Source organism: Ambystoma mexicanum, chromosome 7q (assembly GCF_040938575.1).
Source record: "Ambystoma mexicanum isolate Mex_15411 chromosome 7q, UKY_AmexF1_1, whole genome shotgun sequence".
NCBI classification, from domain to species: Eukaryota; Metazoa; Chordata; class Amphibia; order Caudata; family Ambystomatidae; genus Ambystoma; species Ambystoma mexicanum.
The window spans coordinates 657510261-657524368 of record NC_090941.1 but is presented as its reverse complement, the minus strand read 5'-3'; the positions used below and the strand labels follow the sequence as shown (position 1 = coordinate 657524368).

At 41.7% G+C, this 14108-nt stretch overlaps 1 protein-coding gene across 1 annotated transcript in view; it reads right to left on the bottom strand.

Moving 5' to 3' along the window:
- The window catches only part of FLT1 (fms related receptor tyrosine kinase 1), a 577293-nt gene that overhangs the window by 359706 nt on the left and 203479 nt on the right, over nt 1–14108 (bottom strand). The window contains exons 13-14 of the mRNA XM_069639312.1: nt 12522–12830; nt 1865–2011 (exon numbers count right to left, since the gene is read on the bottom strand). Coding sequence (XP_069495413.1) covers nt 1865–2011; nt 12522–12830 — 456 coding nt within the window. The remainder of the gene's footprint in view (nt 1–1864; nt 2012–12521; nt 12831–14108) is intronic.

Below are 14108 nucleotides of genomic sequence, written 5' to 3'. Positions count from 1 at the left end.
GAGCATGCATCTTATAATTATGGTTTGTGCACTTATTTAGAATGCACCGCAGCCCATTGCTTCACTACTCATGTCTGTGTACCCCTCGTATTAGTTTGGGCCAACACTTTCATTGTTCAAGACTCTCTGCCCTCACTCAGTAGCTTTTTATCCCTATTTTAAATTTTTAACCGGTATGCATGCTCAGACTGGAGCCATCATTTTTTTATCACGTGTAATGCCATCCAGCACTTCTCTACGTGGACTCTTTTTAGTTTACTCACTGGTGTCCTCCTGGGCTGGTGATACATTTGTTAGTTCTTATACTCTTGACCATATACATTTTCCCTTGCGTTGTTCTTTCTCCTCAGGGGTCCCCCCCATTTCTTATCTGACTCTGGTCCTGAGAAAGGTGGTTACTCCACAAATACGCCAAAATGTACTCCACGCCTGCATTTGACATACAGTTATGCACGAGTGGGACGCCCTTTAAGAATCATACAGGCATCATACGTAGACCCCGAGTAGATCTGTAAAACACTGAACTCTACCTAACAGTAGAACCAAATCACATGTTTAAATGTTGTGTAAAATATGAGATGTTGTTTCTCAATGATTAGTTTTTGGTCCTAAAATAATGACTGTGAATCGATCTGTAAAACATTGAACTCTACCAATTAGTAGAACTAAAGTATATGCTCAAGTGTTGTGCACAATATGAGTTATTGTTTCTCAATGAATAGATCTTGGTCATGAAAAAATACTTGACTTATGAAACCTTTTGTTTTTGAAACAATCTAATGGTATACTCAGAAGAATGCTTGGGTCTAAAACCCCAATTGTGTTTACTTTAGACCTTTACAATTTCCTTGTCCTTTACCTTTGCTTCATTCTACTTTCTAATTAAAAACTTTTATTAATTGAATTTGTATAATTTTGACAGCTATTGAAATAAATTGTGTTATTTTTGCCATAAATAAGTTGTATGTCCAATATAGAGTGTTTGCACATTGCTACATTTGAAAAATCGCCATGAGGGCGAATTAATATGTGTGACTCAATTTTACATTAAGACGGTTTCTCGTTGAGCTGCGAGCCAACGTAAGGACACTATAAGAGGTATCAAATAATTGCACCCAGAGATAAATGATCCTCTCCTAACCATTATATATTGAGACAGTGGGCCTCATTACGACCCTGGCGCTAATGGCTCAATGGCGCCATAAAAGGCTGCGGTGCCGTTAACCCATTAGCGCCTGATTACGAGGTCCCTTTGCGGGACCCGACCTTAACGGCCGGTCTACACCAGCCGTTAATGTAGGGACCCGCAAAGGGACCTTGGTGCTAAGTACGGTACCGTAATTTGCGGTACCGTACTTAGCGCCTTCCCCATTCCCATAGAGCCCTATGGGGCGAAAATGGGAATGGGGAAGGGCCATGGTTCAATGGGGAATTACCGCCCCGCCAACCTTGGAATGGGGTGGTAATTCCCCATTGAACCATGGCAGACCCGTTACAAAACCGGCACCAACCATGGTGCTAATAGCGCCATGGTTTAGTGCCGGTGTTGTAATGAGGGCCAGTGTGCTGTGAACTTTTTCACTGCTTTAATCTAGGCCTCTTTCCTGCTGGGACACATTTGCTTGCTTTTGTACCCCAACGCATTGCCGCCATTTTATCGCATTTCACGAATGGCCATTTTACTGCAGTTTCTCACAGCATAGTATATCTATTGGTTCTGTAAAATGGATTAAACAATAGCTATGAATTTGGAATGAGCTGTAGCCTTCAAATGTGAATTCACAAGCATTCTGTTCCACGTCACTTACGGCAAAAAGTACATGGAGCTGGGGAGCATTGGAGAAAAGGAATTTTAACTTCTCACCTGGTTCTTTATGGATCTCCTGGTTGTTTTTGTACCAGGACACCTGTGGGCGCGGGATACCTTCAGCTGCGCAGTCCAGCGCCATGGTGCTGCTCTTGTTGACGCGCTGGTCATGCAGTTCGAGCAGCAGATGTGGTGCTTCCAGGGCTGTAAAAGGAAACAAACCACGCATCATTGACTCCTTGTAAAGAACAAGCAGTATTACATTCTCACCTTCCAAAAAGTATTTGCCATATAACGTGCCCTCAGACACATAAGTACATTTCATTTGAATGATACCTTTTAAAATCTTTTTCAGTGCTTTGGTGTTTTCGTCAGCACAATAAGTGTAGTCGATGAAACCACATAGAACCGTGTGCGCACAATTACTTTGCGGAGCACATTTGAATCAGTGGATTGGTATTTCTTGCCTTTTTCTACTTATGCAAAGCGTGTTCTTCCGAGTGGCCCAATTCACAGAACGTTTAGCGCTCTGCAAAGGGACTTTGCACTCCAAAAATACACTTTGCACACATGGCCTAGTTCACAGAGCGGAGCAAAGTGACTTCGCAAAAAAAGCACTACGTTTGTGCTACTTGATGCTCTTTTTTGTGAATTAGGCCCATTTAGCGAGGTGCAGAGTACTTTTGCACAGAAAAGTCACTTTGCTCCTCTCTGTGAATCAGGCCCGGTGCAAAGGGTATTTTTGGAGAGCAAAGTCACTTTGCACTGTGCTAAACGTTCTGTGAATTAGGCCCATAAAGTTTTACTGTGTTTGCGCCTAAACAGTTATGATTAAAAAAAATGGCAAAAACACACAAACACGAAAACATTGAAAAAGAATGCAAAAGTTATCATTCAATTGAAATGGGTTCTACATGTTTTCATCGACCACACTTACCTCGTTGACTTTTACTTCGACTCTTGTTGGTCGTACAACTTTGTGTTTTTTTCCTCTAATGGAGGTGACGCCCACTGGGTGCCCTCTAGATTTTTTTATTACACCTCGTCCCCTTTCATTCAATCTGTTTTTTTTATTCTCTGAAAAATATAAACCGATGATCCTGCACTGATGCATTTACGTTGATGCAAAGGCATGGACATGTCTTTGCAGTGAAGTAGAGACATGTCACATGTGTAATACACCCACGAGTAAAATGTGACTTAAACTGAAATGATGTCGACACCTGGGCATACCCATGTGAGTTAGTTCTCAAAATTGTAGCGTCGCAATACAATATATGCTGCACTCCCCACGATTAATTATTTTGGAATAATCAAGTCTTTTGTTATTAGTGTGAAACCTGCTGTGGCAATAATTGGAAATCGGGCTCCCACTAGCTCATGTTGCAATTGTTGTTGAAAGAGAGGTCGGTTGCTGTGGCACTTGCTCGGTTTAAATAGTGTGAATAAAGTTTTATAGCGTGGTGCACAACCACGCTTTTTAGACAGGTAAACAAATACATGTATTCAGTAGCCAGTTATCATAGAGATGAAAAGCACATATATAGCATCAGATATAGTTGTTTATTCTGTACGTGATACTGGGGACTTCTCCATAGTCAAGGACACCCATCTGCGTTAATCTTTATGATCAACCTGGTCCTATTTTGTGATATAGGTTGGTCCTGAGGGCTAATCGTTTTTCAATTCTGGATAATGACTGGTATTACAGCATAAGCCACTTTTTCTGCTTGAGGGCACTTAATGTGTGTCCCTTTTCTTGGTTGAGAAGTAGGGAATTGCAGCATGACAGTCTTTCTGACTAGTAATTTCTCACATGATATTCCTTCTTTGTAGGGACGCATGACGCTGATGCATGTTTCACCAATGGAAGCTTCCTCAGGGCTCTTCGATTAGTGAGTTATTACGTTATGGGTAATTTGGAGTCTGAAATGATTACATGTTTATCACATACCCTAATTGTGTGTGATAGTTGCTATTACCATGTATGAGTCACTGCTAAAACAGTCTGAGGATGGCTATAGATCTATACTCTTTCCAAAACAGGATCAGCTAAGATACAACAGATACACTTTTCCCAGTGTGCACATTTGACAGAGATTTTGCGTTTCCCTTTATTGTTCTTTTCAGCTTTTGGAGGTATTTTCTCTTTATGTCCACTTAGCCCCTGAGCCCAACGCAGCCGATTTTCACACTATTTATAAGTGAAGTATTTGAAAAAGGAATGGCAGACCCAAAGTGACTGTTCTTTCATTTTTCATCACACAGTGTTTTTCCACTATTACCCACATCATAAAAGTCCTTTATAACACAGTCCTGAATGTTATCCACATTTGCACACATGGGACCCAGCCAGATCCTGATCCTTTCATGCTTATTGTATGATAACAAGAAGTAAAATAAGCACAAAAAAGCTAAATAATGTCTGCCACTATGGAGCGAATCTGTAGTCTTACTTAAGTTGGACTTGCATGCAAATGACGATTTTGGAATGCTTATAACTTTTTTTTTCTACAAAGCTTAGAGTCCACTTTTTCTCAATATTTCACGGTGTCCCATCCAGAAATGTGGCAGGAAAAGTAGGTGGGTGCAAATATATCAACCCTATAGACTTCTGCCTAAGAATGTATGTGGCTAAATATATAAACACAGACAGACACAAATACACGATATATTAACTTCTCTTTTATATATTTATGCACAGGCATACAAATATACAAATGTTGCGGTTTACATTAATAGATGAGAATATATATATATATATACATATATACACATATATATAGTAACAGTGATAAATGATTACAAAAATCGAAAATGCATTTTTGGGGTTATATTGTTTACATTTGGCCTATGCCTTATTATAAAGGAATGATATCTTGCACAATGCATTTTAAATGGCTTTGTTTTTTAAATTGGGAATGTCTTGCCGTTGTGTTACCGCCTTCTGAATGAACTGTTTAATCTTGGGAAATTAATTGCCTGTTTTATGCCCGTTTTCTCTTACTGTCCATTTTAATTGTTGTATAGAATGAAAATATATTATATATATATAAATATAATATGCACTCATCACTTTAGATGAAGCCATCAGAGATGTGTACTCCAGGATGTTTTTTTAGTCATAGTCATAAAATACAGAGCTTCAAAATAGACGTTTTCCCAACAATTCCAGGAAAGTTCTTCTTTTCCTGCTGGCAAGGTCAGCTATAAATACCCCAATTTCCTTCTGCGCCTGCTTCTGTGAAGAGCCACCACACGACATCCTCTTGGCTACGGCACCATGCAACATAATGTAATGTCCCAGGCCAAGGGTGAATGGGTCTCTGTGGCTTAACTCGATCATTTACTCCCTCGTGTTACCTTGCAAGGAGTTTGGCATTTTCATTGCCATCCCTATTTTTGATGCTGTAAGAACGAGGCACTATTAGGTTAGATTGCCATATTCTATTAGGACGAGAAATGCCTGAATCCTGTTATGGAACTTCCTAACAGATTCTTTAACATGTTTTAACTTCAATAGAATTGCAAAGAATGTTGATATGTGGCTTCTCTTGCGCGAGTGCTAAATGCGCTGAAACGTTGGTGACTTACCGAGGTTTTATCAAGAATTGTCAAGTGAGCCATTTCTCCAACATCTTAGAACATTTCACCACTGCCCCAAGAAAAATTAGATATTACATTTTATCAGAGAATAAAAACTCTTTCTGGTAGTCTGGAAAAAACTGCTTGGATAAAAAAGAACACCCAAATTCCTTCATCTACAATTTGTGATTTGCATCAAGTCGTATTGTCTGTCCCCCAAAGTACTCAACTCTTTCAAATATATTTTCCTCATTTGTTAAATAAGATCTGCCCCAATTAACCGGTAAAAGGCAGCACTCGCAAGAACATGCTGCCCTGAGAAACATGTGGTGCTATTGGAGAGTTTAACCTGCTGCCCTACTTCTGTATGAACAGATTAATTAGTACACAATACTTTATCAAGCTATGAAATCATGCATTGGTGGATTCTCTTGGTCAGGAAGTCTCCACCAGTTACTGCGCAAGTTTCAATTAGTTGCACATCCTAGTCCACCGTGACCTATTCTCCTACCTCACGGAGCCACCTACATCTCAACTATTTGTGTCCGCGCTTCCCACGCACAGAGCTTTTAGCCCAATAGAAATCATGATAAGCATGGAACAATAGGTGTTTTAGTGGCCCCTGATGCCCTTGCTTTCATTCAAGTAGAAACCTAATCAAAAGTGGACCAATGACCTCATGCCAGCATCACTGCAACCTAGGGCTAGGCATGTCTGCCCAAACATTATAAAATCTAGTCAGATATTCAAAATGACCAAAAGAGGTCCTTTTTCACACTAATATTCACTGTGAATTTCCTGAAAACCTGACTGGATTAACACCCACGCAGACAAACAGCCATTTTGCAGCCACTGTACCACACAGGACACATCTTTTATCATGCCGTTTCCAAGCTTTCTGATACGCCCTCGTTGAGTAACACTTAATTTAACAACATTTTCTGCTGCACTGTGAGTTCTCTATAACAAACTACGTGCCAACATCACACACAGTAGGCTCTTCAGCCTGTTCTCATATGTGAACGTTTGAGGGCACCCAATGGACGCACGTTCGCACATACACACACACTTTCTCAGAGACAGTAAGAACCAGCAACAACCTGCATTGATACTGAGCCTGCAATTGCAAAACTCATCCCCTTATTCACGTCATTGCTCTGACAACTTCCGGGTTAACAATTGTTTGTCAAGCACATTGGGTTCCATGGAAAGGCCCTTACGGGGAAGTGCCATTGTTTACTTGTCCACACTGAGCAAATGCGATTCCCACGTGAAAGACAAATTTAGCCGTGGGACCTCAGCCCTTACACCTCAAAAAGGAAACTGTAGCCAGTTTCCCAAGCGGGAGACACTGTCATGTTATCAACGACCAATGAGCTACAGGGACACTGTTTGCTGGGAGCTATTTTGGTGCGTCCTGTCACGGCCTCTGTGAATTCGACTGCTGATGCTGATCAGAGGGCAATGTGTGTGAGGAAGCGGAACCTAACCTGTCAATCAACAAGAACATCCTCTGCCACTGGTTCTTCCTGCTGTGCTGCAGCATTTGCAAATACAACTAATGCTTTGTAGCCGGAGTGAAATGCACGCACTTCAAAGGAAGGCGTAACATGTGTCCGTCGCTGTGGCAGCAAAATTGCATTCGAACAAAACCACTCATATTGTGCCCGGGGATACTCCGTTTGCACTATGAAATGGAACGTTCATCTGCATCAGTGGTGTACAACATGCTGCCTGTGTACCAAATGCGCCCTTAAGGACATTATTTCTGGCCCTCCAAGTCAAATGAATGTAATGATGAATGCAGCCTGCCCTAAAGTCAGTCAGTTACTAAGTCTGTCACATCAGGTGTGTGAAACTGTGGTCCCGTGCTTGGCCCTGTTTCATGGAATTATTTGCGTGTAAAACAGGGATTTGCGTGCCCTCTGCCTGCAAATCCATGTTTGATGAATGGGTATTTGCAGGCAGAATGGCACGCAAATCTCTGTTTTACAAGCAAATAATTCCATGAATCAGGGCCTTTGTCTCTGCATCAGGATATGTGCAGTTTAAAAGGGGTACAATGTCTTAAAGTAAAACAGTAATAAGTACAAATTAGACCTTAAAAAAATGTTTTTTTAATTCAAATCTGTGAACCGATGTTCCTACCACCCGCACATTTGCATTGACAGTTTGGCCCACTGTATGGGACTTGTGTGGTACATTCGCCCCTCCAGCAAAACAAGTTGTGTACCCCTGATCTACACCAATGAGAGAAGTTCTGCGATGGGATTCAAAATACATTTGTGTAATTTGTCATGCTTTACACAAGTCGGTACATCTCAAATAACCACGGTGATGCTGCATATGAAGAAAGTGGGGTGAAGCTACAGGATCCTTTTCAAATTTCAGTTTATAGGGCCTTACGTCTGGTGCCAATGTTTCATAAACTCCCCAAACAGATCCTTAATCCTGAGAGCACCCATCCGTTGCAATTTCCCACAGCATTGTTGGGATTTCTCGATGATCGCTGATGCTACCATGTAAGACGTTCGATTGTCTATCAATTTATAGTTAATCTTCATCATTTGCTAAAAAAAAACAGGCCTCATACTCAGAAATATGGTTGAAACGCTCCGTTTCTGCTGAAGTGTACTATGTGTTCTTTGAAATATGAACGTTTTAAAATGCTTGTCCTTTTGATGGTGTGATACAGGTCATAGGGGCTGTATGAGCAAGTATGCACGAAGGGCAGTAATAGTGGGGTGGGGGCTTTTATGGGTCCCAAGAAGTTTCCATGCACTACGGTTAAGTGTAATAACGCTGCACGCGCCATATATGCTAGCGCCAAAGGGCCCACTACTGGGTCCAGGATTGGGAGATGATGGCTAAGCGTCAGTGCCACACCTTGGCTAGAAAAGTCTTTACTGCCAAATTAATTAATCACACAATAGCTTTGTCACAAAAATAAGTCACTTTTTAAGGTCCTAAATTAAAATTGTGGCCTCACCTTTTAAAATAAAAGATTAGTACAAGATGTAATTTGCGTTGTTATTATGAAATATCAGGGCATTTGTGGTCAGTGAATTTTTAAGGATGTGTGCCAGTTCTGGTACATTGACGTATTTCAATTAAGGTGCGAGAAGGGACTGCATTGGACTCTTTGGCGTTCCAGGGGCATGTAGGCCTGCTTGCCGTCATACCAAGAAGATGCCAGCTCAGTACAGGAATAGCAGAGATTGACTATCCATAGAGCATCGGCATTCTGCACTCAAGGACATGTAAAGACCGTACCTATGGAATTTTAGCCTGAATTGGAAAAATAATCTTTGTGGATTTTGTTTTACTTTTCGGTGCTAATACACAGCAAAGAGTCTTCTGTAAAATGTGGCCGCAGGCTTGGATGTTGCCCATAACCCTCCTGTACTGTGTTTCTTTCCCTTAAGTGAGCTTGGTGCATGGCAGTGCAGGACCACAGGGAGGGGAACGGCGGGTACCTTTGGGCGTGGCAGTGGTTCTGCAGGGCTGGCCTTGTTGAGGTTCCTCGTCATTTCAGCTAGGCAACAGGATCAGGGTACCGCCATTTATGTCATCTTGCCTTTTGAAAGTTTACTACCATAATTGATTCTATAGAAATACTTATTGAAACTTTGGTCTGCAAAGCTTATTAATAAACATTTCATAGAGTCAATTAAATAAAGATATCAATTGAGTCCACAATGATGACTTTTGCTACACAAATTCTCTTCCAAGTGGGGTAGAGAGGAGGTTAAGAAAGCATTAATTTGCAGACACTACCGACCGGGAACTTTTCCCAGCAAGTGTAGTATACCTATGCTTCTCTACTCAAAGTCAGACTTATAAATATCACACATCTGTTTTGGTGTCTTGGCATCTGGAGTCCGGTCCCAAACCAACTCAAACATTATTTATTTCTCTGAGGGAGGGAATAAGAAACAGGTGTAATGGAAGGACACACGAAACCCCCACCCCCCAGATGAACACTGTAGAGTCATGCGATTAAAGCCAATCCACCTGCTACACCTGGAAGTGATATGTGAGAATTTTAGAAATGGGTGAGCTTGTCCCTATTCGCTAAGCAACACTAGGAGAAAATTGGTGTACACACTAGGTAGCAGCTCCTCGTGTGTACACACTAGGTGTAGCAGTTCCTTTTTTCTTTTAGGGGCACTGGCAATACCCTGAAAAGAGGAAGGAGATCGAAATACAGCACCTTGAAGATTCCAGCACCTTTTCTTATTGTATTCACAATGAGCGACGATCTTGAGCTCAGCTAGTCCATCTACAGCGAACGATCTACCAAGGGCTGTCCAACTCTTGAGGAATCATTCATGCTCTGTTGTGAAGAGCTATTTATTTATTCTTCATTTGTAAAGCACACTAAGGCCAGGGGCATCAAGGCGCTGGTTACAGATTACATGCTTATGGTGGCAGATACAGATGGATGAGAGCAAGCAATTCAGACAAAGATAAAGTCCTTTTCCGATCTGAGCTTGGCCGTAGTTACCTCCTGCGTGAATTAGACTGTCTTAAGCTGATTGTGGAAGGCCCAGTAGGATTGCTCTGCTCTTAGGTTAGGAGGTAGGGCATTCCAGTTCTTGGCAGCAATGACCAGAAAGGCCTGATCGCTGGAGCCTGAATCTCGGAATAGTCAGGTGGTGTGCGGGTAGGTCTGGTCGATTGAGCGTTGGTAAATTTTTGCGAGATGCATTTAAGTGCAGCATTTAGATCTTCCTGTTCCTTTCTGCCTTATCATCGCCACGGATAATTTTGTGTTATTTACTGTTGCTGCCTTTTTAAATGTATTTATTGTGATATAGTTTATATACATTGTTTCATTGGGTACATGTGTTGTGAATCTGTCCGGTTTAATATTACGCATTTCTATGGGGAAATAGGCCTGTTCAAGATTTAAAAAGTCAAATAATATGATCAAATAAAATTAATAGTTCCACTACAAGGTCATTTTCAGGTTCTGTGTCCTCCTTACTGTCCTAAAGGGCGAACATGGAAGGAATGACTACACACAGATAGCTTTACACCTGGATTTCTAATGAACCCTTCTGGAGTTTTGAAGCAATTAATGCTTTTGAAAGCGCTTTTATTTCGGGTCCTCATACTATGGAAATGTGATTTGAACGTGCAACAGTTGTGCTCTTTCTGCTCAGAGAGTTCACGCATGCACCCTATTTCTAGCAGCGGCACTCAAAGAGTAACCTTGGATTACTTATTAAAATGATCACTGATAAAAGCATTGCGTCTCTAGCACTAAACAAGGATGTAACAAATCTGATATCAGATCAGCATTGTCGAAAAAAGTCAAAAGAGCCCTATGGGCGGGCTTCAGCCTAGTACTAAAATAGAGTCGGTTTACAAGAAAGTCATAATGACCATGTCGGAGAAAAAAGGGACCTTTATAGAAATCCAGTGGATACTATCTGCAAAAGTTGTGTTTTTTAAAGGCCCAGCTGGGGGTTTTAACTTGGAATTCTGGGAATGCTGGGACTTGTAGTTTCTTTCGCATTTTAAATTTAGGAAAACTCCAGGTCCCAGAATTCCAAGAAAAAACAAGGGCTTTTTGGCTTTCTCACACATATCAAGGGTAACTTGAGAGCTCTGATTTTACTGCGTCGTAAGTCAGCAGCTTAAGATTATTATGAATCTAATAAGACAAAGAAAGAACAGGCATTTTATTCAGGAACGCCAGTGATTCCAGTTATGACATGCAAGCGTGATTTCTCTCCAATGAATTACTCTAGTAAACAACTGTGCCTGCAAATCTTTTGCCGACGACCAACAGTGAGCTTTCCAGATCTGGAACACCTCTGGATATAAACTAATGTTGATGGATATGGCTCTTATGGGAGGACTATAATAATACAATGCACTTTGCTGTGGTCTCCAGCTAAGAAGCTGTAATTGGCCCTGGCCCAGGACCAGGGAACTTTCCAGATGAGGATTTTGGGATTGGGATCTTAAAAATCAGGATCAGTAGGAGCTCCTCCAGTTTTTTACTCACCAGCAACTTGATTTGAAAGCCATGTGCTGCCCGAGGCCTAGAGGATTCTGGACTGAGGTTCTGATGCAGGATAATACCTCTGAGGTGGACCATGAAGCTTGGTTAAAACCAGGCAACCAATTTGGTGATCTTCAGATTTAAAAAAAGAAGGCTCAGTGGTGGGGTTTTGGGTTCTATAATTTCCCAAACCCCAATCAAAGAACCTAAAACAAGTTCCAGCCACTACTGAAGACCTATCTGTTTGGCTAATAATACCTGAGTTAATCCATTAACATTTCATTTTGTTAAGTACTGCTGATGACTTTAGGGGACTCGTATGCCTCGTTTTCACTTTTCTGTCATTTCATTTCTATGTATAGTTAAAACACAACCTAAGGTAAAGAGCATCCGGTGCTATAAAAATATACCCAAACAAAACAAACACAAGAGAACACAAAGCCACAACTAATTGTCAATCCAAACTCCCAATTCTCATCTTCATCACCGTGCTCTGGCAATGGACTTTGCTGCCCTGGTTGACATCTGGGTGGCAGTTTGTGGTGATTGCCATTACAGTGATAGGACACCAAGACCTCTTCTTGGACTTCACCAGGTGCTAACATTTCCCTCATCAGAGGGACTGAGAATCTGACCACCCCTGGAGAGCAGCCATCCGGGTGGTTATTGTGAGCAGAGATGATGCATCTATGAGGTTGCTTCTGCTTCAGTGAAGGCTGATCTTGAACTGGGGAGACAGCCCAGATTAAATCCCAGGTGTTTGGAGGACACAGTATCCAAAGTTGGACCGTAGCGAACCAGCTGCACCGATGCTACAGCTCCACCAACTCCTGGACAGAGCAGATCCAGGAGCTTCAAGGTCTTCCAGTGCATCACTCTATCCCACCCCCGGCCCTCATTTCCACTCTCCCCATCAATTCTCCAGCACACCATCTGAACAGGCACCTCCACGAGCCTTAACGTATCTGCGGCAACAAATCACCAAGGTTTGAGACAGCTGTTACTTTAAACGAGTCCTTTAATGGTTTACAATGCTCTGTGTGGTACAGTTATTTTTGCTGCCTTTGTATTTAGAGGTCCATACCAAGGCTGTCTTTTTGCTCCAGTGCTCACCTCTAATGGTAATGTCCTTCCTTTGTTTCACTTCCTCCTTGGTGTACACGTTCCGTGCCCGGCAGACATAGGTGCCCGAATCTTCCTGCGAGGCATTCTTTATGAGAAAAGTCCGAGTGATGGAGTACTCCCCAGTAACGGAGTCTCTTTGCCCCCTCACGGCGTGAGAAATTGTCCTGTTTTGAACTGTCTTCTGCAAAAGCCAAGAAATGTCCGTGTACAGGTACTTGTTCACTGTGCAGGACACTGCTATATCGTCCCCCTCAGTGGGTGCTTGATCCAAACTGATGTGGAATCCTTGCGGAACGTCTGTGAAAAACCAAACACATTCAAATCAATAAGGGAGTAAAAAAAAATGTACAGATATTAAAATGATTCGTAGCAACTTGATGAAGATGGTTCGTTAAGTAAATGGGGCAGAAAGCCTTAATCTATCCAAGTGGGGCTCAAGGTGGTACATAGTGCATGTAGCTACCGAGTGAGTGCTGTGGCATCCAGAGGAATGAATACAACTCCATGTACTTTTCAGTCTTGCCTATGTCTGAACTGGCCACTGCTCTGTTTCCAGTCTTAATAGATACTCAGGCTTTGCTGCCCATGACTCACTGACTGAATGCTGGCCTAAAGGCTTCCTAGGTTCAAAACCCTTATGATCTTGGAGGAGTCACTGCCCTCAGTTAAATGCCCTGTGGTTGGCTTGAGCTTTAGAAATGACTATGCCATCAGGAATGCCAGCCACCGAAATGTAATTGTCAACAGCATTTTCTTTTTTATTTAAATGTTATTGTTCCGACAAAAGTATGAACCTTTCACTTGATACAAAAACATGACAAACAAAATCAAATTAACATTCCCATACAAAGCAAGTATTAAGGTATTCAAACAGATTACATAAAACAATTTGCATAAAACATCACTTCAGCATTTGCTCCCATGATACTGATCCCATTGACATCTCTTAAAAGGGCGAACTTTAAAGGCCAGTCTTGGTTTGGACAGAGGTTTCAGGAAATTATTCCCTCTAGTAGCATCCTCAAACGTAATGGGCATTTTTCTCAAATGACCCGAACCAAAATTATCTTCAATTGAATACAAAGTAGCAAAAGAGTGGTATGGGCATTTAAGGGAATGTTTGAATCCTTTCTGATAAGACTTATTTTCTCATATGAACTAACAGCCCTCGAGGACCAACATATGACATGCAACAATCCATGGTTACGCATTATGTGATAGGGGCATAAGTCTGCATCACTAGCACTCCTCTGCTGTTTGCATTAACCTCCTCAACATTCAGAAAATTCGTCTGTTTCTTACTAACCACTCTACAAAAACACTAATCTCCACTCTCGTGTTCAGCAAACTTGCATACTGCTCATGCGTAATCCTAGACCTTCCTCTCTACTCCCTCCCTCTGTAGATAAAGTCATGCTGGTTGGCTCACCATGCACAACCGCTCTCATTTCAAGTTCCTTCTCCTAGTCAACAATGTTGTCAATGGTCTTGCTGCAGTAACTGTCTGATTATATCTCTGTTTACTCGCTATGACGTTCCCTCAATACTCCTCTTCACTGAACTTCACTATCCCAT